This window comes from Haemaphysalis longicornis, unplaced genomic scaffold (assembly GCF_048455015.1).
Source record: "Haemaphysalis longicornis isolate Haplotype H1 unplaced genomic scaffold, Haemaphysalis longicornis Haplotype H1 scaffold_12, whole genome shotgun sequence".
NCBI lineage: Eukaryota > Metazoa > Arthropoda > Arachnida > Ixodida > Ixodidae > Haemaphysalis > Haemaphysalis longicornis.
The window spans coordinates 121990793-122018468 of NW_027526225.1; the positions used below are offsets into that span (position 1 = coordinate 121990793).

The 27676-nt window shown below is 50.1% G+C and overlaps 1 protein-coding gene across 3 annotated transcripts in view; it reads right to left on the reverse strand.

Annotated features, from left to right (window-relative positions):
* LOC144163424 (uncharacterized) overlaps positions 1-27676 on the reverse strand; it is a 204055-nt gene that overhangs the window by 95748 nt on the left and 80631 nt on the right. Inside the window, exon 3 of one of the 3 annotated variants that reach the window (XM_077694411.1) lies at positions 1011-1058. The exons of the other annotated variants lie outside the window; for them this stretch is intronic. Coding sequence (XP_077550537.1) covers positions 1011-1058 — 48 coding nt within the window. The remainder of the gene's footprint in view (positions 1-1010; positions 1059-27676) is intronic. 3 annotated transcript variants of the gene reach the window in all.

The following is a 27676-nucleotide window of genomic DNA, read 5'->3' on the forward strand; positions in this document are numbered from 1 at the left end:
GCGGAGTGAATTCTTTTTCTGCAGTTGATGAAGTATTTAATTTCGCAAAAGTCAAGCACGTTTGAATTTTTATAAAGGAACACTGCAAATATCACTTCTGTATTGATTTGTTTTCTCATATTTGCGTAATGTCTTGTTCTTCTTCAATAATGTTGACAAGTATGAACATTACACCGGACCAAGACAGGTAGATTTAGCTGTGACTATATAAGACTATTGCGCAGGCATTGCTTTGCTTTGGCCGGGTGGCTGAATCGAGTCACAGACAGACAGACGGACAGACATACAGACACACAGACATACAGACAGACCAAAATTTCTGGGTTTAAGTAGCCCAAGAAAGACTATCGTCTTTAAAAGTATAAAGCGTCGCGTAACGCCTTGCTCACTCAGCCCCAACGCCGACGAAGAAGTGGGCAGCACAAGCCTGGCCGCTTGTGTGCAGACAGCATTGCGTTGCAAATACATCGCTTCACCAGCTAACACCGCTCCCGTCACGTTTATCCAATTATATTTTTTACTCGATTTTATTGACGCATGTCACAGCGGACCAACAGTATTTAATGGCCAGCATTGCGGAAGCCCAACTCTAACCGGAACCGAGACTCCGAAAGCAGCTAAGCGCATACACGCCATATTTCTGCTATTATTACTCCGTTAGGCGCAGCAAAGAAAACACAGAACGTGGGAGACAACGAGCAGCGCTACTTACAGCCTTGTAAGTAGCGCTGCTCCTAGCCTCCCGCGTCCTGTGTTTTCTTTGCTGCGCCTAACGGAGTTGTAATGGAGCACCAACTAAGCCGTACCCGTACGTTGTTAAATCATATTTTTGCTTTTCTGAGCCCCCTCCCCAACTTTCGGGGAAAAAATAGAAGAAATGTTTGCATACGAATATAAGCACCCCCTTCTCTAAGCAACCATTGCAAGGTGGATTTCAGACGCGTGGAAGTGGCCACAAGTTGATGTTGTTGCCAAGTCATTTATGAAGTTTTCAATTACAAACCACTTACACGGAACAGCAGACGACCTCCTGAAGATACTGATAGCGGCGGTCCAAGCTGCACAACAAAATGGAATGGTAGTGAGGGTAACTGAGCATCAGACGTGATTTGCGGGTTCATAAACATTGTTTCTTGCCCCAGGCTCGTTGAGGTACGGAACTAAAAAAAAGTGTAGGGGGTGGGAACGGCAATTTAGGTTTTCCGAACTACCAGCCCCCCTCCCCTCCCTTTGGTCATCGCTATCATGGGAAAAAGGGGGTGCTTAGAATCTAGTAAATACGGTCACAGACAACTCAAAAACATCCAAGAATGCCTTATTTAAAAAAAATTGTCATGGCTGGTTACAAAAAAATAGAGGCCAGAGCACTAGGTTTCTTGAGGTTCGAGTGTATGTCGCAACTGTATCTCACTATGTATCTGCTGGCCGATATTACAGTGAGGACATTAACGCATCGCTTGGCGGAGGAGCACAGATTTATGCGATCTCTTCCTAATTTCGAGGAAGGAGCTGAGGGCTACTACCGTAACGTCCGTACTTGTCCCAAAGGCGCTAGGAAAAAGCTGAGCCCTCAATGCCTATTCTTGAGCTGACCTTCACGCCTAGAAGCTCTGCGTCTTCCCTTTCTATTCTTATCGTCTTGGTAACTCCATTACCTCGTATGGACACAGAGAGAAAAGTTACGCCCGGTTTAAAGTGTTATTCGATTATTCATCGACCCTCCTGCGGGATGAATCCAGGGAAACATTTAATGCGACAAGGATATCCCTGGGGCGAAGTTTTATTCGTCCAATCAAACATGTCTTGCCTCCAAAGAATTTTTTTCGTGTTTTTTCGTCCGCACAATTCCATTAGGTGAAAGTATTCTGTACTGGCCGGTATACTCTTGGGAGTCTAAGTGGCGCAACTTGTAAGGGACGGCGAGCTTGAATGCACGGACATACATTGCAATTGTGTCTTACACATAGCAAAGGGGCCTCAACATCACTGACACTTCAAGGCTAACGCTGCTAATAAATACTGTGACTGTATATGGCAAGTCATCTATTGCATGTTCATTGCAAGTCATTTATTGCGTGTTTATTGCAAGTAACTTGAGAAAACTAACTCATGCACTAACTCATGCCAGATTGGTCCTGTCGACGGAACTTGACAATAAGCAGCGCTTTCCCCCAGTGTAAGCCCCGGCTACGAACGTTAACAGGTGCAAAATAACTTTATTTTGTTTCAGTTTTACGCGGCCATGCGAAAAACACTACATCCATTTGTTTACCGAGCAAAGTTTTATACAGTACACCTTTGATCCACTACACGCGCTCCAACACCCGTACATCAAAATTCGTTACGTCGTATTTCGCACATATCGAACAATTTCTCGTAGATTGCATAGTCGCATTGCAATACTCAGTGAAAGTTTCAATACATTCGAGTGCTGGATAATGGCGTATATTCAGTACTATTGGTGCGTACAAGCAATGCAACTTTCGGGGTAGAGTTTTTTTTAATACAGTTTTTTGCTGGAGCTTCTATTTGTTTTCTTCTGAGACCGTAAATTGTGCGCGACGGTGTCTCATTTTTCAGGAACTTTCACTTTCACACCCCCACCCCAAGCCATCCGCCAGGGCCCGCCCTGCTGCAGGACGAGCTGGGCGGCTACCTTCATATCTTCACAGACGGCTACATCAAGGACAGCACGTGCGACGGGGCGGCTGAGTGCGTGATGCCTGAGCTGAGAGCCAGCCAAAGCTGCCACCTGCCCTTCCCCACTTCCTCCACACGGGCGGAGCTGGCCGCGTCCTCCTCGAGAGGGGGCCCCAGAACCACCCCATGGCGGCCCCAGAACCACCCCACGGACTCCAGGCCTGCCCTGCTGCGGCTACACGCGGTCAACCAGCCCACCAACAGCAGCGGCTACCCGGAGCACTCCCTTGTACCCCGGCTGCACACTGTTGCCTCTCGAGGCTGCGACCAGCGGCTCTACTGGCATCCGGGGCAACGAGGTCGCCGACGCCAGAGCCAGGGAGGCTCACCAGGAGGGCATTCCAGTTTCCCAAGACATCCCCGCCTTCGAAGAGGCCCGCAATGCTCTGGCCCGCATGGTACAGACAATGCACCCCGATCCTCGGGTCGCGAGTGGCCTGGCGCCACGACCATTGCCTGCACGTATCAGTAGGGAAGCCCGCTGCCTCCTGCTCCGCATGCGGCTCGACTGCTGCAATGTCCCTGCACTTGCACGGGCACAAGGACTCCAGCATCGAGGCTTTCCCAGCGCCGGCATTGAGGACGTTGTGTTCCAGAAGGGGCCTGCGGCAACCCAACGGGAAGTCTTCGCCCAACTGCTCCATTACGTGGAGACGACGGGCCTCACGCAGCGGCTGTAGCCCGGACTGCAGTGACTGCTTAATGTGCCCGGACCACGACCAACTATACTCCCAGACTGACAGCTTTGTGGGACTCACAGCTCTCTTTATACCGCTCTCTCTCTCTCTCTGTCTCTCTCCACTTTGTACTGTCCCCTTCCCCTCTACTTCCCTTCCCCTGCACTGGGTTATATGCAGGTGAGCTCCCTGCCGAGCTCAAAATATCCACGGTGCATTTCCTTTCCTTTTCCTCTCCCGCAACCACAACCCCCAAATTATGAGGAGAGGGCGGTTCGCCAGGGCGGCGCGAGCGCTCTCCGAAAGTGTGCGGTGGCGGAGGGGGGGCAGTGTGCTGTGCCCACACGAGACGCTCGTCGTGCTGCGCTGGGCAAACGCGTGATGAGTTCTTGCACGTGGCGATGACGTGCGTTCGCTTCCTAAAAACGCGGGTCGCGGTGCCTTCCTGAGGGGGCATTTCGCGCCGCCGCCGCACAGGCTCACCATCGCTGCCGTGGAGAAAACCAACGCGCGAGTGCTGCCTCAGCCCCTGCAGCACTGGGGAGTGAGTGCTGAATTGCGAGTGGGGCCACTGGTCGTGTGCTTCATCAGCCGCTGCATCTACACGAGCTGCCCGAGCGGAGGCTGAGCACCGCCGACGCGAGAAGCCAGAATGAGGGCTGAACAATTGATGAGGCAACCGGTGCTTGTGCATCGTCAGCCACTGCAAATACAATTTTTCTGTAACTATACAAATATATTCGTGTGGAATTCTTCGCCTTAACCTATTTTGCACAGTCCAAACCGGTGCTTGTGCATCGTCAGCCACTGCAAATACACGTTTTTTGTAACCATACAAATGTCTTTGTGTAGAATTCTTCGCCTTAATATATTTTGCACAGTACAAACAGCTAAACAGCTGCTTTAAAATATTGCTTTGAGGGGTATCGTAATCGCCAGCCATTTTTTTTAGTACGCGCCACGAAGCGCTCCTGCGCGAGGAGTAAACAAGGGTGCCGGTGTTTTTTAACGCACGTTACGTTGTAGATCGAATCGTAAACGCGATTCTCGGTGTTTTAGTACCGTGACTACACGAGAAGACGAATAAAAACAGCGACAGGAGACGCCAACAGCGGCACCCTCTAAGGGGCGTCACCCCTAACATGGTTTCGACTTGGTTCAGCTTACCATTCATATGCAAAGCAAAAGCTTGGTTTGGCCTGGTTAAGCCCACTATCAGCATTTTGCAAGCTGTACGGCTCGCTCTTCGTCCGTCTCTGACGCTAGCTTCGCGCGTTTGGCATTCCCTCTTTGGTGGGGTTTTTTGGCGCAAGGGCATCTAAGGCCAAGAGCGCCATTGCTACGATGAGGTAAAAATGTGCTGATGAAATGAATCCAAATAGTGCATAAAATTACTTCGGTGTAAAGGGCCGGATCCAAAAGATGAGTGAGGAGTGTGATGAGGCATGGAATAAGCTAACGGTGTATAGGGCCATGGTAAATAGAACCCTACGGATGAACAAGGTAATGAGGTGGACGAGAATGCTACTTTCTAAAACAAACCTGCTTTAAAAAACGATATCATCAAGGTATTCTAAAACTCTGCTGAACTCGAACACAGGACAGTCTGATAAAAACATTGCAATGTGCCGTGGCATATTCTTACGGTACATTTACGGGAAATAGCGTCTCCTTTCTGGTTCCATGGCCGAGCACTCAACCAAAACATGGAGGACTGAAAGACTCTCGCCACATCTGGCACAGTTTGGCGGCTGGTCACCAGTCAGGAGGTAGGAATGCGTGCCATGTGTGTCCTATTCGTAGTCTGCATCGCCAGACCTCAAAGGCCCCATTTTTTTCCCTTGCAGCTGATCGGCCGATTATAGGTTGTACCAAGTGAAGCTTGTTGTTTACTTCTCCGTCCCATGCTTTCTGCCAGAGATGAAGGAGTATGTGTTTTACTGCTGGTTTCATATCCAGGTAAGGTACTTGCGTGATGTCAATACTGGTTCTTTCAGCTGCTCTGGCAGCAGCCTGGTCGGCTTCCTCGTTGCCAGCTATGCCACAATGGCCAGGAACCCAGCACACTATAATTTCTAAATTTAGATGGTGTGCTTTGTACAGAGCTTTAAGAAGGGCAGTAAATATGGGATTCTTGGTGCCCTTTCCGGTGGACAGGGCCGTGACAACGCTGAGCGCATTTGGCATTCCAGACCCTCACCAGTGCTACCCAGGCAGCATCCCCAAGGAGATCAGATGCCGCTTGCCGACGAAGGCTCAAAGCCTCCCGCTCCCTCACAATCCTAAGAGGAGACGGCCCGTCTCGCTTTCGTCCATCACCAGCTCACCGTGACAAGGCGAGCGCGACGCTCCTTTTAGCCAAGCGCGCGGCGAGTCGCATCGGTGCCCCAGGCGGCGACGTGCCTCGACCGGCGACCCAGCTGCGTAGAGTGCATGCGCTACGCCGGCGGCGGAGCTGGGCGCTGCGAGTGACGTGATGTGTTGCCAAAGCAACGGCGCAGATGGGGTCGAATGAAGGTCAAATTGCTCGCGACGGCGAAAGTCGGCTCGAATAGGTTAGTAAAGCTTTGGTTAAAAAAAATTTTATAGCACCAATAAACTAGCAGCAGTTCACCGCAACACTGAAGGAAGCCACATAGCCGAGCGACAGTTTTAGCGGTGAGTAGTCCTCTAACATTTGCTGATCAAATTTCTTTAGGTGCCCTCATAGTTTTGTTGTTGCTTCCGGAACATCAGACATAAAAAGACGTAATGCAAAACGTTAAAATGTAAACTAGCTCCGCAGAGCCCTTCGCTTTTCTGCAAAAACATTAGCGCATCAGTGCTTTGACGGCAAAAAGTTTCATCCGAGGTTATTGAATCAAATCAAAAGAAGAGAAGGCATTCGTTTTCACAATACAACAAATACAAATGCGGCCCAAAGTTATCAAATATTAAGTGTGCTGTGTGACCCCGAGGTCAGCGCGCTTCCTCATGAGTCCACGCACTCCGACTGATTTGGTTTCAAACTCACGCGTGAGTTTGAGTTTGAGACAGCGTAAAACTCGTGAGGCATCATGACTTTAAGCCCGAGTGACTTTGGGCCCCGGTGATCCCGGAGTTTGAGTACGTGCGAGCACGAGCGAGTGGGAGCCCGAGTGATCCCGAGTGAGTTAGATCCCGACTAAGATTGAGTTCGAGTTACCCAGAGGGCTCCCGACTGAGTTTGAGCCGAAGCTATCCCCAGGGAGTTTCAGCCCGAGTAAGTCTGAGTCCGAGTGAGACTGCATGAGTCTGCTCGAGACTGTGTGAGGCTGAAACCGAGTGAGACTGGGAGAGCTGGGCCGGCATTCGTGTAGGTATGGGCCTCGGTAAACTTGATTCGTCGTCAATACAAGTCACGGTTGCGGGCATAGGATTTCATATTAAAGCCGAAGTAAATCCACCAGGTCAAATGACCAATCAGAATATTACGTACCCTACGGCTAGCTGCTGATCTTCTCTATTCCAAGTGGATGAGGTCACTATTCGCCACCACTGATTGTGTGACCCGGAACGCCGTTGTTAGAGTGAGTGAAGTGGTGCCTTCCTTGAAACCATGTAATGAAATTCAGTGATGCTGCTATGGCTCAAGCTTTAGATGTTACAGAGTTCTTCATTCTGTGCTTCAGTCTGTGCGTCTGTGCTTCAGTCTGTGCTGTCGTCATTTTGACGTTTCATGTCGTTTACGGACACCAGTTCTAAAGTTTGCCTTATTGCTCGTTACTAAAGGCGCATAATTCTTGGCCGGCAGTGAAAAACCAGACTAAATGCAGCGGACATGACAACGTAAGCCTGTCTTTGCTATTCCACAACAATACTTCTCAGCCAATACTGATTGGCTGAGAAGGCGTGACGTAATTTAAACAGTTGGCGGGAACGATTACGTCATGCATTGGCAACTTCAGCCTGCGTAAAAGTGACGTAATGCGCTACGTAACAGCTTGAAAATGGCGGCTGTTTTTGTCGCAAAATACAAGCAAAACAGGGCAAAAAATTGCCCGGCTTACGGCGCCGAGAAATGGGCGGCAATTTGCAGCAGGCGCAGTTTCGCATGCGCGCTGTTTAAAGCATGTTTCCTACCGAAACAAATCATAGTTTCAACTGCCTCCAAGTCGGCGATCATGGAGCATACAAATAACGTGCAGTATTTTGCTTTTATGTTTGGCAATAAAATAAAAATTATTTGTTTTGGTGTAACCGCACCATACCAGGGCAGTACAAGCCTCTCCATGACAGAGCCCAATGCGTTGCATTTGTCCATACTCGTCCTAGTAAGCTGTTGGGTCACATGATCGAACTCAAGGGAAAAATAACAAAGAAAAGTGATTATTTGGTTCAACAAATCGCTGATTGAAGTCGCGGCCTTATTTTTCTGTGATCACGCCATAAACTTGTAACATAGCAGCAGACGATGGCGTGGCGGCGGTGGCGGCAGGGAAGGTGATAACGCAACAAAGCTTGCATTGAAGCAGGGAGCCCAGCTATGTTACTAAAAGCGATTGAAAGAAATAAATAGATGCGCTAAAAAAATTGTGTGATGTTCTTTAGCTCGACATCCGCCTTTCGCTCGCTTTTGGATCAACGTTACTCGATCGCCTTGTGGTGTTTACGCCAAATTTGACGTCCAGAAGTGTTTTTTTTGTCGGCCTCAGCTACCGTCTTAATTTTTATAGTACATGCCAAGTGTTTCTATATCTTTCTTGCACAATATTTGATACCTTGGTAGCGATCTTTATGAGTGTCTCGTCACATTACACTGCATGTCGTCATAGCTATACGTGCAGCACGTCACTGATTGCTTACGTCGTGCTTACGCAAAAAAACATGGGCGAATTGCCGGCAATTTGTGCAGTCGAGAATAGGGCCCCAGTTTCCGTTTCGGTTCTGTGAAAGAACATGCTTGGCATCCGACGTTATCGTTCGCTGGGCATTCTCGTTCTCTCAGTAATCGGAATGCCACGCTTCTGTCCTGTTGCCTGTAAATCCCGTCGAAGAAGCGTGTCAGTACGGCTTGAAATCGAAATAACCACTAGCCTAGGCGAGTCGTGCGCACTAGAATAACGCCTTCCGCGTCACCGGCGCCGCTCAAATGCGATGCGCTTTTCCCCACCTTTGCAGCTTTCATCGCTCGGGCTTGTATCTAAAGGGACCCTGCAACACTTTTGATAAACGCTTTTACTCTTTCCTTCGTGTCTGGAAGCACAGCGAAAAGTACAGTTATAGCCAGCACAGAGCCGCACTGCGTGATTTGCTCGTCGCATCAGATACGCCTGCCGTTTCTGTTTTGTTTTTGTCGCTTTATTTTTAAAGTTGCTATGGAAAAGCGTTCATTGCTGCGACTGAAGGAAAACGGGCCAGCAGCGGCTACATGGCTTCAGTAACGTAATTCGGGCCGTCGAAGAACGTCAAGACGTGGAAAGCGCGAAAAATCTTTGGAGCGAGTTTCCAGGTTATTTGACGGGCATACAGCTGTAATTTTTTGGCTGAGGTACTTTGCGACTCCCTAGTCTAAGTACTGGGTATGTTTGGTGACAACGTTCTGCAAGCATTTCAGATTTCAAAAAAAGTTGAAAAAACTGTTGCTGGGTCCCTTTAAGAGGCGTGTTCGCACCAGGCCAAGGGTCGGCTGATTCGTGACTGAGACCGCAAGCAGTCGATGCTTGCGGCAACATGGCAACACAAGGCCAACGAGCACTCACCAGCGCGTCAGTGTCAGTCTGCACGCGTTCTGCGAACTCGCTCGCGGAGCAATGAACTTCACGGCACATGAATGGTGAATACGGTATAGAAAACATTGCCCAAAAACAAGTAAAGCAACTTAGAAAATGCGCTATCGGGGATTCGAACTTGCCAATTCCAAACAAAATTGTTACGGCGGGAGATAAACGTATGATCGGCGCTGTGCGGCTTGTGTAAGAGGACGAGAACGATGGTGCTCGAGCAAGGACTCGCGCTGCTGCTAACCTCAACGCTCCGCAAGGAAATGCTCAGCAAGGAAATCGTTCAACCGCCTTCTAGTCCGTGGGCGCCTCCTGTCGTGCTAGCTAAGAAGAAAGACGGAACATGGCGTTTGTGCCTGGATTATTGGCATTTATACAAGATCACGCAAAAAGGTGTGCACCCACTTCCGCGCATTGAAGACGATCTCGGCTGCCTACATGGTGCCAGATACTTTTACTTCATCGACCTGAGGTTTGGATACTTGCAGATAGCCGTCGGTGAGAAAGACCGCGAAAAGATTGCAACCGTGACACCTGAGGGACTTTATCAATTCCGGGTTTTGCCATTTGGTCACTGCAATGCTCCGGCCACATTCGACAGAATCATAGACTCGTTTCGGCGCGCTGGCCTCCTGCTGAATTCAAGGAAGTGTCGCTTTGGCCACCACCGATAACAATTCTCGGCCACCTTGTCGACGTCTCTGGAGTCCAGCCTGACCCCGAAAAAGTTCGAGCTGATTTCCCTACGCCGCGTTATACTCACGATGTCCGTAGTTTTATAGGACTTACTACATACACCGTTTTCTAAGACATTTTGCCCACGTAGCTCGCCCTCTCACAGTCCTTTTCAAGAGCAGTGCCAGCTTTACGTAAGGTCCCGATCAAGCCCAAGCATTCAGTACTCTGCCTTCTCTCCTAACCTCATCGGTAATTTTGGGTCACTTCGACGCTTTCGCTCCCACCGAAGAGCGTTACCGACGCAAAGCGCCACAGGATTGGCGCCGTATTGGCCCAATCGCAAGGGTGTCAAAACCGTGTTTTTGCATACGCCAGCCGTTTGCTGTCCAAGTCCGAGAATTATTCAATTACAGAGCGCGAGTGTCTTGCCCTTGTCTGGGCCCTCGCAAAATTTGACCCTACTTGTACGGCAGACTTTTCACAGTCATAACCGATCACATCGCGCTGTGGTGGCTTACCAAGTTGAAATACCCAACCGTGTGGCTTGGTTGCTGGGCATTACGTCTGCAGGAATATTCATTTTGCGTCACCTACAACTCAGATCACTTGCAGAGACATTGAGAGCCTTTCACGTCACTCTGTTGACCCACATGACACAACCACACTTTCCGATGTCACTCGCGCCTTCGCAATATCTGACGTTCTCAACATCGGTGACAAGAAGCGCCATGACCCGTCGCTCCGTCACTCATTCAACGTATGAGCTCTGCGTCCCGAAACCATCTGTACGCAACTTCACCTTCCGAAATGGTGTTTTGTATTGCCATAACTTCCACTTCGACGGTCCTGAGCTACTCCGAGTTGTTCCCAGCCATTCACGTTCGAGCATCCTGCACCAACTACATGACTTACCCAATGCACCCCACCTCGGGATAACCAGAACTTATAATCGAGTGCGGCATTGGTTCTCTTGGCCTGGCCTTTACCGACCACTACGCCGCTACGTTGCCTCGTGTGACAGCTGCCAGCGTCAGAAAAAGCCATCCGCACATACTTCTTGAGAACTTCTACCAATCGACATTCCCCATGAGCCGTTCATTCGGGCGAGTCTCGATATACTTGGTACTTTCTCCCTGTCGTCCTTGAGAATCCACTGGGTGGCCAATGTGACGGGTTACACGACGCGGTACGGCGTCACATGCGATCTTACAACCAGCTGCGCAACTAACGTCACTGACTTTCCTCTCTACGATGTCCACCTGCACCACGGCGCTCCCCTCCAGCTTTTAACTGACCGCGGATAAAAATGTTTTGTCCAAAGTTATCGACAATATCCTCCGCTCTGGCTCAACGAAACACAAGCTCGCCACGGCCTATCACCCATTGTCCACTGGTTTCACCAAGCGCTTGAACCGGAAGCTGATCGACATGTTGTGAATGTACCTGTCTTCTGACCACTGAGATAGGGACCTCTTATTACCATTCGTCACTATCGCTTGCAACACCTCCCGACATGACACGTTCGTTTTCTCCTCATTTTATCTGCTGCTTTGCCGTGAATAGGCTTTGCCTTTGCTCTCAATACTTCCTGATTCTCCTCTGGATACGCTCGAGATGCCATCGCTCGGCACCATCAAGCTTGTCAACTGGCTCACGACCACCTTGTTGCTTCGCAGGTATCCCAGAAGACACGGTATGACGAACGTCATCACACGGTCCACTTTCCTCCACGCTCCCTTGTCCTGCTATGGCCCCCTGCACGTCGTGCTAGCCTTCAGCCCTATTTTGGACCATACAAAGTGTTGCGTCGCGTCCCAGATGTGACGTAGGAGGTTGTTCTTGGCGCCTCTCATGGGGCCTCGTCCTCTACTGTGCCGCCAGCCAGTATTGTCCATGTCGCCCATCTAAAACCATATCAGCTACCTCAGACCCGTTCTTCTTAGGAAGCACTGAGATGGTGCCTATTCCACCTGGAGTCATGTGACGGGACAATCTCTGCGAGAGACAAACATACGATCGGCGCTGCACCACTGGTGGAAGAGGACGAGAACGACGACGCTCGGCCGTGAACTCACGCTGCTGGTTACCCCGACGCTTCCCAGCTTACTCTGACTTGTAAATAGCTGCACATATTGTAAGGAGACAGAACGCTTCTCTCAGGGAGGCAGCAGAGCGAACGGTTCCGTCCTTTACTTGCCAGATCGCGATTCCACACCCACGCGACTTGAGATGATGATTATGTACAAAATGATGATTATAATGGTTATCGACAGGTGAGGGGTTGACCACACCGGTGACGGTGGACGGGCACGGTGCGGGGCACCGTGCCCGTCCTGTTGTTTCTGTTGACCATGAAGGAAGTAGGGCTCCGTCAAGTTGCTGAGTGCAGCTTTTTACCCTATTTTCCGCCATAACGGTGTACGTTTATGGAAATAAACTTCAACTTCAGTTCACAGGTGCACAAGTAAGCGCTCACATTCCCCCCCCCCCCCGTAGTTGGAAGCGGCCGCCTGGCCGCGTGTATTTAAGGTGCACGGTCGATGAAACGCTTCATGCGAGAAATGTGCACAATTTCACTTCCGCGTCTGCGGCGGTCCGTGGAAACAGTTGCCGGCGACACTCGATAGTTCACCGGAGAAGTTTGCTCAGTGACGACGTAGGGGCCAATATACCGGTGCAAAAACTTCTCGCACAAGCCAGGTGAGCGAATTGGCGTCCAGAGTAACACTCGATCTCCCGTGCGGAAATGAACGTCGCGGTGAGTGGCATCATACCGTGTTTTCCGTTGTTGCTGCGCGACTTCAGTGCTTATGCGGGCTAGCTGACGGCAGTGAGTGATCCGAGAGATGAACTGGTCGGAAAATGGCGTTGCAGGAGATACCGGAGCAGAGAGGAAAGCATTGTTCATAACAAAGGAAGGGGAACGGCCGAAAACGAGGAAGAAAGGTGAGTAGCCGGTGGGGCGCTGAACAGCCGAATTATAGGCGAATGTTACGAAAGGCAGAACGTGGTCCCAGTTAGTATGGAGGGACCGGCCTAACGTACATTGAGAGCATGTCGGATAGAGTTTTATCAAATCGTTCAGTGAGGCCGTTAGTCTATGGGTGGTAGCTACCGACGGGCAAGGAAACGGTTGTAGCGTACCTGGTGCGGGAGACGTACTGCGTTTCCGGTGTTGGCATTTGGCGCAAGAGGAAACATACTTGGCCACGTCTTTGGAGAGTCCAGGCCAGAAGTAGCGACTGCGAATACGGTCGTATGTTTTTGCATAACCAAGATGTCCTGCTGTAGCTTCATCGTGAAACGCCTCTAAGATGGCTCTCCGTAGTGGCTGAGGTACCACTGGGACCCAACTGCTGCCTTCAGGATGATGGCTGCAGCGATGAAGAATTCCATCTACAAGCCGGAAATTCTTTAGCTGGCGACGTAGACGGCTGTTTGGAGGTGTGGTGGAGCCGTCCATCCTGTCCATTATGGTACGACAATAAGTGTCGCTTCGTTGGATCGCCGGCAGGTTGTCTGGAATATGAAACATTGCAGGAAGGATGGGTGCGACTGGGAGAGCAGCTTGGTGTGCTAGGAAGGCAGATGCGGACGATTGAGGCAACGGGTAGCGTGAAAGAGCGTCCGCGTCTGTGTGTTTCTTTCCCGACTTGTAAGCAACAGTAAAATTATATTGCTGGATACGGAGAATCCAACGACCCAGGCGTCCGGAAAGGTTCTTGAGCGTGGACAACTACCATTAGGCGTGGTGGTCTGTGACGACTGTGAAGTGCCGGCCGTATAAGTAGGGGCGGAACTTTTGAATGGCCCACACAACAGCGAGGCATTCCTGCTCCGTTATGGTGTAGTTCTGCTCTGCTGAGGTGAGGGACCGGCTGGCATAGGCGACTAGTCACTCCCTCTGGTGAGAGTCAAGTTGTAGCAAGACCGCGCTGATGCCTTGGCCACTGGCGTCCGTGTGCAGAATGGTTGGCGCAGAATCATCAAAATGGGCAAGCACTGGACTCGATGTTAGGGCGTCTTTAAGGGATTGGAAAGCCCGTTCGCATTCCTCATTCCAAACAAATGTGATTCCAGAACCCAGGAGGTGGTGCAAGGGAGAAGCAATGGTCGCAAAATTTTGTATGAAGCGGCGAAAATAGGATGCTAGCCCGAGGAAGCTGCGGATATCTTTCTGCTGTAGTGGTCGGGGAAAAATTTAGAACGGCGGAAATTTTCTCTGGGTCGGGCTGGATTCCGTTTTTACTGACGACGTGTCCTAATACTTTTATCGACTTGCTGGCAAAAGTACACTTTTTTGTATTCAGCTGCGGTCCTGCATTGGAGAGGCATCTAAGTACTTCGTCTAGACGTTGCAGATGTTGATCAAACGTAGTCTAAAAAACAACGATGTCGTCCAGATAGCAAAGACAGCTTTTTCATTTGAGCCCGCGGAGCACAGTGTCTATCATTCGCTCAAATGTCGCAGGGGCATTACACAGACCAAAGGGCATCACGTTGAATTCGTAGAGGCCGTCTGGAGTAGCGAAGGCAGTTTTTGCCTTGTCATCTTCGTGCATCGGGATCTGCCAATATCCGGAGGGTCAATCGAGACTAGAGAAGTATTCTGCCCCTTGGAGACTGTCCAACGCGTCATCGATGCGAGGCATGGATAAACATCCTTTCGAGTTATCTTATTTAGCGCACGGTAGTCAACGCAAAACCGAACGGAACCATCCTTCTTCACACGCACAACCGGCGATGACCACGAATTTGATGAGGGGCGTATGACATCGCGCTTAAGCATGTCAGAAACTTGTTCTTCTATAATTTTGCGTTCGTGCGAAGATACTATGTACGGACGACGGCGCACAATGGCTGAGCCGTCTGTTTCAATTCGATGCGCGGCGACAGACGTACGTATGAGTGTGTTGGAAATAACGTCGAATGATGCGCTGTGCTTTTTCAGAACGGCCAGCAATTGTTTCGTCTGTGCCGCCGTGAGGTCTGGGCTAACAGTGGTAGCGATGCTAGGCGGAACAGTCGAGGGTGCTGAATCCCGCATGCGCGAAGGAGTAATGGTGTTAGACACGATAGAAAGAGGCTCGCGGTCGACACAGAAACAACGGCCGTGCCCTTGCGTAGCAATATTGGCTCACCGGTGGTGTTGAGCGCTGCCAGAGATGCAAGACCCCGCGAAAAGTGAAGGAGGTAGGTAGACATGGCAATTCCGCGGGGAATCAAGCGGCTCGCTGGAGAAGCTATCACGTCGCCGTTAAAAATGTTCCCCGATGAAACCGTCAGGACTTCTTCGCTACCAGGCGGCAGGACGTGGTCAGCATGCAGAATCAAAACCTGACGTCGTAAGGTCGCAGCAGATGTAAACTCGGTATCGCTGATTTGAATGGCTTGGTGGCGACAGGATATGACGGCGGAAGCTGAGGAGAGCAAGTCCCAACCCAAAATTAGTTCATGAGAGCACTGGACAGGTCCGCAAATTGGATATGATGACGATCTTTCCGATTAACACTCGTGCAGTGCAACTTATGACAGGCTGCATAATATGTCCGTTTGCATTAAATAACGAAGGGCCAGCGTAAGGGGTCTTCACTTTTCGTAGACGAGAACAAAGAGTAGAATCCATAACAGAAAGGCTGGCTCCGGTGTCAAATAAAGCTTTCACGCAAATACCTTCCACTTCCACAGATAACACATTTGAAGGGAGCTCTGGAGGAGTTTCAATCAGTCCAAACGATGCAGTTTCCCCTCCACAAGCTGCAGCGCCTAGTTTTCCGGTTGGAGGTCAGGGTCACGAGAGACGGGGCGAATGGGTGACACGAAACGACGGTAAGGCGAGTTTGAACGACGCCTCGAGTCACGGCCACTGCGCGAATGGTCGAGTGAGTCCTGAGGAGACAGAGAACGTTGTCCGGGAGAGTGGGCAGGTCCTCGAGACGCGTAGTTAAAGCGGACATCACGTTCCTAAGGTGCGTAACCACGCCGTTCATCTTGTAGGCGGCGTCGGCAGAAGCGCGCGATGTGGCCTCTAATGCCGCAGTAGAAGCAGACCGGGCGTTCGTTGGAACGAACGTCAAGACGTGGCCGCCAGGTCGGATAGACACTCTGAACGGGACGTCGTGGCGAGACGGCTGCTAACTGGCCGAGCATGGGCGGCGGCGACGAAAGTTCAACTGGCGCAACCGGTGGTCGTTGCAGCGCGTCCGCCTAAGAAGCGCCCACGGGAGCAACTAAGTGACCGTTGCGGGGACTGCCAGTCATTGACGCCAACTCTTCTTTGATAACTTCTCGCAAGTCAGTTGCTGGCTGGGAGAAGCGGTCACCGTGAGCGCAGGAGCTTAGGGAGCTTTGCTGCTGGAGCTCCTCGCGGATGATGCTGCGTATTAAAGCTCGCAACTCTGTCTCTGGCGGAAGACGAGTGAGTCCCGTAGTCGGTTGTAGGCGAATCGCGTGAAGCTGGTGAAAGCGCTAACAGGCGGCCCTTATTTCATTGACGCTGGATGGATTTTGCAGCGCTAGGGCAGTGAAGGCAAACACAGCGATTCCCTTGAGTACATGCTTGACTTTGTCTGCTTCCGACATATCCGGGCTAACCCTACGGAAAATAGTGAGGAAATCCTCGATATACGAAGCGTACGTCTCATCGGGATTCTGCATGCGGGTTTCAAGTTTCTTCTTTGCTGCATCCGAGCGAGCGGAAGAAACGACGAAAATCTTGCGAATCTCTTCGGTGAAGGTAGCCCAATCAGTCAGCCTTTCCTTGTTATTTAATTACCATGTTCCGGCTACTTGAAACAGGTGGAATCCGACATAGCTTGAATCCGACATAGCTTATAGCTTGATACAGTCAACAAACTAACAAAGTAAATGCAGATTCTTCCAGGAACACACCTGTCAGGGCTTAGTTTCAACTCAGCGAACGAACTGCGATGACCCGCTGGTGGCCGGCCGACTGATTCTGTCGGAGGGTCAGTGAGCCGTGCACTAGGACTTTTAAGCCAAGCCATCTCGTATTGACGCCGTACGGACCGTCATGGGAAATTGTCAAGGTGGATGCAGAGAGGAGGACAGTATTTTCGGGTTGGTTTTTCTACTGAATAAAATCGCGTAAACGCAGCGAGTGGTCAGTCGAAACATCGCGTAGAGACTCCAGACTACAATTTGCTCTAGTAATCCCGCAATGTTTACAAATCGCTTCAGTGTCCCTTTAAGCGTTAAGTACATGATGGGCTCTTGCAACCTTGGTACGTAGGTCTCCGTTTTTAAAGTTCCAGTACAGTCGATTACGGAACCTAGCGCTGTTGCGTATGCCACTCACCCATGCAGCGCAAATCTGCCTTTTCTCTTTCTAACAAAAAGCCTTATTTTTCATGCACATTTGGCCTAGCCAAAAAATCAAGGGCATTAAAGGAAGCTACATGCCCGATGTAAAAGAAGGTAGATAGGAAAAAGCCTAAGAACAAGTCGCCGAACTTTAACGTTGTTCGTAATAATATTGTTTCTCACCTAGTGCTCAGGTGTTCACAGAGTTCGAGCGCAAACGGATAAACAAGCGAAGAACCAAGGAAGGGTCGAGTTGGGCAAAAAATTTTAGGCACCAATTAGAGGAGCGTAAATTGTGGTCAAGGAATGGGACAGAAAAAAAGGTTTAATAGACACAAACGACCTGTCCTTGAGCAAAGACGGAAGACAGTGACAGACTGAGACACCGCAGGAGACGAGACGGGAAAACCAAACTGGCATACGTTAGTGAAGGGCCTGGCAGGTCATTAGGAGGAAATGTGTAGCGGGCATTTTTCCCCATCACGGTCCCATAACCCGGTTTAATGAGGTGGCCGCAACCAAAAATTTGTTTTTTTTCCTACTCGCACGTCCAAACGGCCTCGCCAAATGAGGTCCAAATATACATGCGCATGCGCTGCCGTTAATTCCCGGCTAAGTACTGTTGCTCAACTTACTACGAGTCTGAAATTCGGATAGTGGGTGTAGATCTGTCTTTTCCTTCATTTTTCTGAACACAGTTTCATATACTTTTGGGGAATAAGGTTGCATTGGATAGAGCACGTGTACAAGGACCAAGACTCCGACTTTTCCAAAAAAAACTTTCACTTGTGAAACCTGTGCCCAAGCCCCATTTGCGTCGTCAGGAGCACTGGAGTTTCGAACGCACGTTAAAAAGTTTGAAATACCCTCTTCGCGGCAGTGCACCCAACCAATAACATTGCAATGACCTATTCGCGCCTGACACCCGGTTTCAAGGGTAAAGCGCCGCAGCCATTAGAGCGCGCGAACGGGATTTCACAAATCTGTGTCTCCGGTTGACGATAATGGAGCCTGCCAGTTTCACGAGATCGTGAAACCGCGAACGTGACCGAAGCTGTGTTTACATGTACGCGTACTCTAAGTATATGGAACCGAAGCCACGGGGCACGCGTATTCACGTCTATGGGCCTAGGATAACGCGGTCGCGGAGGACTGAAACACTCGGGCAGTGCTTTCGCTTGGCAGTATGGAAGCCATTCAAGCTCGCAGATGAGTCGCTCGTCTTACTACACCGAAACATTAAGGACGTTCCTGTAGACCTTTCAAATTAGGAAATCCTTGAAGCACTGCGGCAAAGGGCCCCCTTATATCAGCTCGTAGCTTAGGAGAAAAATCTGAGAATGTGCGGAATGTGTTCTGCACAGGGACCACTCCTAGACATATAATCTTGGGCTATACCCGGTACCGAGAATATGAGTACCACGAGACTCCACGACAGTGCACCAAGTGTCAGCGTTACGGTCATGTGGCTCGTGTCTGCAGGCTTTCGCAGCGATGTCCTCGTTGCGGTGGTCATCCCGAGCGTTATTCCTGCGTCACTGAGAACCTTCGTTGTCCGAATTGTGGACGGACGCATGAATCGACAGATTCTCACTGCTCTGCGCGGCAAAAGGAGAAGGCCAACTACAAGTTAAAAACCAAAAATTATCGCGGAAAAAGCCGCGTTGCATAAGCCGCGTGATTCTCTCCGCGAGGATGCGTCAGCTTCTACTAGAAATGCAAGCAAGCAGACTAGGGTGAACGCCATGCCTCCAAAGCTGGGTTTTCAAAATTTTCCTCCACTATCACCGCGTCAGCCAGATAAAGCAGCTGCAGAGCAAGTGGCGAGAGAGAGAGAGAGAGAAAGGACTTTTATTGGTTATCCTGCACTATCGGTGAGGGGGATCACCACACAAGGTTCCGCCCTCACCGTCGGCTGTTGGTGTTAAAGCCGATCCGGAGACGGGGCCGCGTCCGGCCGGAGGCGTCGGCGCTGGGGGGTCCGACCATTGACGTGATCGGGAAGCCGCCCGCGCTTCTGCCTGGCCAGAGCTGTCTCCAGCTGCTGGATCACCATGAGTTGGAGCTCCCTAGTCGGGGAGTTCATATTTTGCACGACATGTTGTGGTAGTTCCGGTGGGTAACCCCTCACTCTGTGTTCGTCACACCCCCACATTATGTGAGGCAGGTCCGCGCGCACAGAGCTGGCGTCCGGACAGATGTGTCGCGCCAGAGCTGGCGTGAGCGCTGTACCAGTCTGCAGCTGCCGAAGAAACACTCCCTCACTTCTACTAAGAAGCGAATGAGGCTTCGGTGCTTGTCGGCATTGTTCGCGATACCAGGCAAGGACTTCACCGAAGCTCAATGCCGGGTGCGGTTCGTTTTCCTCGTAGTTGCCTTCCGATCGCAAGAGAGGGGGCGAGGTGACTGCGCGGTGTGCGAGCTCGCGCGCAGTTCTGTCCGCTTCCTCGGTGCGGTTTGGCGTCCTTCCCAGAGTGGTTTCCATGTGCGCCGGGAACCACCTAATGTGGGCCCGCGCCATTCTATTTGTGGGCAGTAGTCCATGGGCGGGTCGCCCAATGATCCCTCTGCTGTAGCCGACAATGGCGGAGCGTGAGTCACTCAATACTGTGATGGCCTTGTCCAACTCAAAAGTTAGCGCCAGCGCGATAGCCGCCTCTTCTGCCTGCGTTGCCGTATGAGCGGATACGCTACCGGCTGTGACGCATTTGCCATCGCAGGCCCGTATGACAGAGAGTGCGAAGGTGTGGGGCTTGTTCTTGTGCATGGCCGCGTCAACGTAGTATGCCTGGGCGTCATCCTCATACGTTCGGGCCAGTGCTTTGGCCCTTGCTTCCCGTCGCCCCCTGTCATGCTCCGGGTGCATGTTACCCGGAGCAAGTGGCGACTATGCTTACGCAGGGCCTCGGTAGGGAACCGCCAAAACCTGCAGCTCGAGCGATACAAACAGTCGCGCGATCAAAGCACGCACCATAGTTCAGCAAATGTCTTTCATTGGGTGGGGATGATACTGGACACGCTTCGCAACTTCCCTACTCCTCCTTCCTCCCCAGGGGCTCACGCCATACTTACTCTCATTGGTTTAGTCTCGCCGATATCCTCTCCATGGCGTAACAACGACGCCTGCATCTCTAGAACCTGTACTAAATCAAATTCGTAACATGGGTGCTGTCTTTCAATGGAACGCACGTGGTCTCCACAGCCGCCTCTCAGAACTCCGGCAACTCGTCCAAAAGCACCGTTTTCCAATTATAGCGATTTCAGAGTCCCGGCTGCTTTCCCAGATTCGCCTTTCAGAATACTCTAGTTTCCAGTGCGCCACATGAGCACACCAAAGCAGGGCTCTGCTTGCGATTCGGAATGACTTCACCTTCATATAACACACTGTGCCCGAGGACTCGTCGAATGGGTATGTCGCAACTACGGTGCAACATAAAAATATAACGCTCACTGTAATCAAAGCATATGTATCGCCCCGCGCAGGGTTGACGCCAAACGGCTTAGTAGTCTGCTTACGGCTACCCAGCCGCCACATGTGCTACCAGGCGACTGTGATGCTCGTCGCCCTGCTCGGGCAGTGACAAATTCACCGTGAGGGGTCGTCGCCTACTAGACACGGCAAGTAAGGCAGGACTAGTGGTGGTTAACACTGGAATACCGACGTTCTTTCGTGAAATTATGACCAGTGCGTTGGACGTCACAATGGTCTCTTCCTCTTTGATGAACTCTGTAACTTGGCATGCGGACACTGAAACCTCTGGAAGCGACCATTGCCAACCTATGTCCTTATCAAAGCTTTCTGCGGGGAATCATTCCAATCGAAAGTTGCTAGGATAGATTGGAATAGATACAGGGCTCATTTAGAGGCTTCCAGCGTCAAAATCGCAACTCACGATGAGCTTGTCTAGATTAGAACAAAAACCACTGCCGCAACAACAGTTCAAGCTCAGCCATTAAAGTCACGCTCTGCGGCGGACCCTGAATACGAACGACTTCCAGCCATCCAGCGCCGAGCAGAACGCCGTGCGCAAAAGACGTTATCGCCAGATGATATTCGTTCTACCAGGCGCGCACAAAAGCACCTGCAAGGACACACAAGCTCGGCAAGGAGCAGTGGAGGCTATTCTACTCACCGCTGGACCAACTCAAGCCTCTCTCGCACATCTGGCGCGTTGTCAGAAGCTTGAAGTCGGAGCCGTGTCAGATGCGCCCATTTCCATCAGTTGCTCTACCTAGCGGAGTCAGTGCGATAGAACTGGCAGAAGCTTACCACAAAACGATCGCTTTTCCTTCCACCTCCACTGTAGTGTCTATTTTCGCAACGTCTGGACTCTCTACGTCAAATGCTGTGATTTTAGCCTGTTCTTTCACTATGCGGGAGCTCCTTAATGCCTTAGCATCTGTGAATCGATCGTCAGTTCCAGGCTCCGACAAGATTGCCTATCCCACCTTAGCCCGTCTTGGTGAGAAGGCCCTTCAGCAGTTACTCTCCATCTACAATTCGTCCTGGAGCTCAGGGCGCCTCGTGGCAAGCTAGCAGATCGGGCTTGTGAGACCAGTTCTCGAACCGGGCAAGTCCCCAGCGGACATGAATTCCTACCGACCAACAACACTTTTGAGCTGCGTTGGCAAGGTTATGGAGAAGATGGTTTTGGAGCGCCAGGTCTGGGACATTCAAAGCGCAGCAGTATATCCACCACAAATGTCGGGCTTCATGCGCCGAAGGAGTAGTATGGATAATCTCCTCATATTATCACGGGACATAACCCAGCAGATGGCGTTAAAGAACGCTGTCGTAGATGTCTTTATCAAAGCTGCCTTTTACAGCCTCGCCCATGATGCTATTTGCCAAGAAATGACGGCTGCAGGCATCAGGGGACAGATGTTTACATGGTTAAGTGACTATCTCAAGACAGGACGGTATTTATAACCACTACTGGCGGAGGTACTACCCGTCACGCAATAATGCAAGATAATCCGCAAGGCGGTGTCCTTAGCCCCACTCTCTGTAGCATCTGTCTTGTTCGTCTACCAAAAGTGTTACCTCCAGGCATGAATATAGAATATATCATTCTATGCAGACAACATATGTGTCTGGTGCTCGGGCAGAAACCGCTGAAGCATGCGAGCAAAGCTGGAACTGGCGATCCAAAACTTGTCCCGATACCCGAAAAATTGGGGTCTGGTTCCTTCGCCTGCCAAATGCTGTGATGGTATTTACAGGGGTGAGACAGCTCAATCAGATTTGGGAGCAGTTTTTGGAGCAGCAAAATCTCGATTTCGGAGCAGAAGAACCTTCATTTTGATTGATTGATTGAGAACGTTTTGAGAGCGTTGATTGATTGATTGATTGATTGATTGATTGATTGATTGATTGATTGATTGATTGATTGATTGATTGATTGATTGATTGTAGGGTTTAACGCGCCGACGCAACGAAGACGATGGGGCGCGCCGTAGTGGAGGGCTCCGGATTAATTTTGACCACCTGGGGATCTTTAACGTGCGCTGAAATCTCGTACGCACGGGCGTTTTTGCTTTTCGCCTCCATCAGAAAAGCGGCCGCCGCGGCCGGGAATCGAACCCGCGACCTCGTGCTCAGCAGCGCAACGCCTTAGCCACTGAGCCACCGTGGCGGGTCTTCCCGAAGGTTCTACAGAACTGAGGAAGATGGTCCTCAACTAACTTTTCGCATACGTTCGAGAAGCCGCCATACAGGACCACATTTAATCGGGACGTGCGTTCCCCCTCCTCATCCTCAAACTCTCCTCCCCATCTCCCCCTCCGGCGATGCACAGGTCAAGGCACGGAGTGTCATTAAGACACATAAATACATTTAACAACAACAAAGAATACGAAGAAAATGTCGAGCGCTCGTGAGCGCGTTCCTCGGGGTGACCGCCGGGCGTCCTGGGCACGCGAAGTGGCTTTAGAAAAAAACTGGCCGAAACCACGAGGAGCTAGAAAACGGCGAGGGCTCGTGAGCGCGTGCCTAGCGGCAACCGCCTAGTCCCCGGCTCGCGCAGTGACTTTAGCAAAAAATATCCAGCGCGAAGACGAAAAATCACCTTGCTGGCCGAGGTCACCCCGGCCGCCGAATTCTTTATAAGCCATTATGAATAATTGTAGACATGGCTGCGAGTGTGCCAATCCTTCCCGAGACGACTTGCAGATCCCTTCACTGCTGCCTCGAGTCGGTGACGAAGAGCTGTGGAAGTCTGCGATGCTGATGATGACTTTGCATTCATCCCTTGCCACGAAGAAGAGGGTAACCTCTCAGATGTATTTGACGAGGATTACCAGCACAGCAACTGTGCAAATGAACAATGACCCTCAAGAACGTAACTATGTGTCCGGCAATGCTCACACACAACAGCTTCGCCATTCAAGTTTTGCCGTGGGATACAAGCTCCCCTGAATTTTCAAAGGCGAAGCTTTTTACCTTTACTACCCAAGGCTTCCGTCGCGACCGTTAGTGTCAACACAGAACTCCCACAAACAAATAAAAGAAGTTACTGGCACTACCGGGGATCGAACATGGAACGAACAGAGAATCAGAGATAGAGCCTGTTATATTACCGATTGAGCTACGAGCCCACGCGGAGACGGGGAGACAGACGACGAACGCACCAAGCACATCTGCCGGTTTACACCCTGCCTTCTCCCTGAATGCCACGTGATGGTGGCTCGTGACCTCTCGCGCCGCTGTCCGTTCCGCCAACGGCACACGGAACGGCCGTGTGCGCGCCTTACGCATGCGCTAGGAGTTATAAAAATTAATGGGGGCTCACACCAACGCATGGCATCGCATTTTTCCGTCTATGCCCCCGATCTCGTCGCCTCCGTCGGCAACTGCATGCAGAAGATAGTGTCTAACACCGGGTTCGAACTTCTTTTAATTTTATAAAAAAAGCGTTTCCACTTATGGTGCTCCACCAATACAACTCAGGTCACCACGGTTCATAAATCATGCATTGATTTAACCTTAGCAAAGAATATCTCTTTCAAGTTATAAAGGGTGTGGTGAAGTACATTTCACTCGTACCGTAATTACCCAATTCTAACGCGCGCCTTTTTTCCGGAAAAATAGGTCGAAAAATCGCATGCGCGTTAGAATCGGATACGAAACCGAAACTGCCGAAACAACGGAAATTTCGTCCCGCCCATCGCCATCTCAAGATGGCGCCAAAGCTTTTAGCAACGATTTTTCGGACGCAGGAATCATAGGCGCCCAGGCTTTTCTATCGGCGTTCACACAAATCGTCAAATCGTTCCACTTGCGCACTTGATAACAGCGGTATACCGACAGAACAGCACGCGACGAAACGGCACGCGACAGAATAGCACCGACCTAACAGCGCGGCGTCAAAAGGGCACGCGTCAAAACAGCACGCGTCAAAACAGCACAGCGACAAGAGCGCACAGCGACAAAACCGCAGACGACAGAAGAGCACGGCGCCAAAACAGCACGGCGTCAAAACAGCACGCGACAGAAGAGCACGGCGACAAAACAGCACGGCGACGAAACAGCACGCGGCAAAACAGCACACTGCAAGAGATGAGCACAGTAAAAGTTGGGTGCGGTGGCGTTCTAGGTAGTATGGCATAGTGCACTCGCCGGAACGGAATCCAAATTCTGCGGCAAGTAAGGAATAGAAAAGCACATTCATTTGAACTTATTTTTACAAGACTTATCTGTGCAGGAACATATCAGTACATGGACATTTAGGCACCCGCATATTCCAGTGGAGGGCGATTTCGGTACAGGAAGAGATTTAGGTGTGCCTGTGATAGGCTGAAACAACACAACATAGTGAGCCGTTGATATCAATTACAGATTTTACTTGTTCGTATTACTTTCTTTTTCACGCATGGTTATATGTGCAATTATTTCTATGAAACGACTACTCCAGTAATTGCCTATTAAAGGTGGTTCCTCAAACCCGTTGTATCGATTGGTTTTTGGTCATGAATTCGGGGATCTATTTTTATGAAGACGGCATCTGTGCCCTTTTGGTGGTAATTTAACGCAGAGCCATGAATCTGCATATTTCGTGAACACTTTTTCCTGTGTTAATTTACTGAGGATTGTTCCTGGATCCTCTATTATTAATTACTTTTCTTATAAATGTTGTTTGAATTATTCATTTGCTCATTGACGCCATTCTTTTGAAAACTTCGATGTATAGTGACGGTCTTTTTCACTAAAGTGAAGAATGTGAGCTGCCGGGTCACCAATGAGCCACGATCCACAGTAGCTCATATTCGCGGACGCTGCTTTGACGCGCAATATTGTTGCGGAAATATTTCTTACCCACTAAGAGCTCCTCTGTGCTGTTAAACAAATTAAACCCCCATGTATAAATTAGAATTAAGTGGTGTAGGACTTCAGTAAGAAGCAAATTATCCGTCAGAATAGTAGCGCTTAAGGATTACACTTCGGCTTTTCGCTTCCATCATATTCCAGGTGATTTGGGTTGCAGCGGCTCATGATAACCTGAGGCATGCCTATTGCAACTGGCACTTGTTCTTTTTTTAAACTTTCGATAAAACAGCAGAAAAAGAAAACAGCAGCAAGAGAAGATCTTCTTGTGGGAGCCGAAAGATCACGGCCGCTGCAAAGCATGCCTCGGTACCGGGTTAAGGTCTTTTCTTGCCTTGATGCCGTTTTTTTTTTGTATTCGCAGTGCGGACTCAATAAAAGAAGCACACAAAAGCTTTCATTTCTCTCAGCTTTTTTAGGCTTCACAACCAGAACGCTAAATTTGGAATATGGGATGCTCCGCAGTGAAGGACTTCACACTTCTTCGCGTGCATTTAAACGGCGACACTCCGGCGTGTTCGCTCTTCTCCTTCATTTGAAATGCAACCACCATTGCGGGCATCTAACTCGCTTTCTTTGGCTCAGCGGCTCAACGCTATCCGCTCTTTCCAGCCCCTACAGGTGGCGCTGCGGAAAACGGCAATAGGAGAAGCGAGTTTAAAACCGGTAGGCGGAGGGCTAACCCGTTAGGGTAATAAAGGGTAAGTTTAATGAGTATAATAAGACAGGCAAGTTGGTTGGTGGCAACGGACGTCCCGATACAGATGGAGGGCTTCTAATCATCATCATCATAATCATCATCTTAATCATCATGGCGTACCAGACTGTGATCCGGCCTTCATACCAACATGCGCGCCAGCATCAATAGAGGCCCAAAAACCCGTAGCTCTACTAGAAACAATTACTTTATTAAAGATAAACGCAGGCATATGTTGCTAAATGCGAGAGAACGTTAAATTTGTTTCAGGGTGCCTGGTGCGTCGTAAACAGAGCCGCGTTATACGCAATCCGCTGTGCATGGCTCCGGCCGCACGGAAGTGGTTCGCGAACACCCGCCTTATTGCGAAAAAAACTGCTATAGGATGTGCAACGCTAATCTCGTGGGGTGTTTGCAGTGTACGTCATCGCAGTGTACGTTAAACTTGAGGCGTGTTTGTTTTTTTCCTGTGTAACTGCTAAGCAGAAGACCATACTCACGATGTGCGGGCGATATGGTCCCGGCACAAATGGTCCCGGAGCTACTGGCCCCGGAACTGATAGTTCCGGAACAAATGGTGCCGGAAAACATGTCCCAACTTCAAAGTAGGAAAAAAATGTCCCACCACTACTTCACCTATGAAGGGGGTCAGTTTATTTGTCTTTACATGTTTGTATTTGTGCACAATGTATTTGCATCGGTCCGTACATAATATATTTGCTAAGGCTGAAATTATTTGAAATAAATGCTGCATGCGAATTTGTTGTCGTACGAGTATGTTCTCCCGTGCTTCCATTGCTTGTATCCTTTCGTTTATTAACGCTTGAGAAGCGAGTATCACGATTCAGGCTGTGCAGTGAGCGCTTTTACAGGCACAATATTATTTAGGTTACATGATGTATCGAAAATGGGAGTGGGCCGGCACCACTGAATATCAGACAACATAAAGCTGTACTAGCGATCACGCTCGCCGATTTCCCGCTATTTAAAAAAAACGAACTTTACCCGATGAATGGTTTATTGCGTTACCTAAGCTGCGATACTGTGCTCTTCATCTGAAATGCGTCGATATCTGCAGTTAGAATCAAGCGAAGCGGCACTAAGGTTTTGGATCTTGATACTTTTGCAGCTTGCAGCTTCGATACTTTTGATTTTCCCCGAAAATACGACATATAGCTATTATCTATGACGCCTATTATCTTGCTGCAACGCTTAGAAGACTGCTGGCTAACATGCTTTGTTCAATTTGCCGGCGTGTTGCGGGAGCATAACAATTGCTGACGGCAGCAGGTGAGCTCATAAAAACAGGCCACCCACCATAAACAACAAACTCTGTTGTTGGGAACCGCATTTGTGCAGAAACATATGCAGTTCATTCGCTAAAATACATAAACATGTTCGTGTGCATCTTTCTGACGGCTTTACTTTCCCAGAAATTGCGAGAATCAAAGACTGTCACTTGTCATGGTACAATGAAAAGCCAACGATTGATGCAAAGATTGATGCAAGAAGGGTGGACCACGAAACAACCCGAACG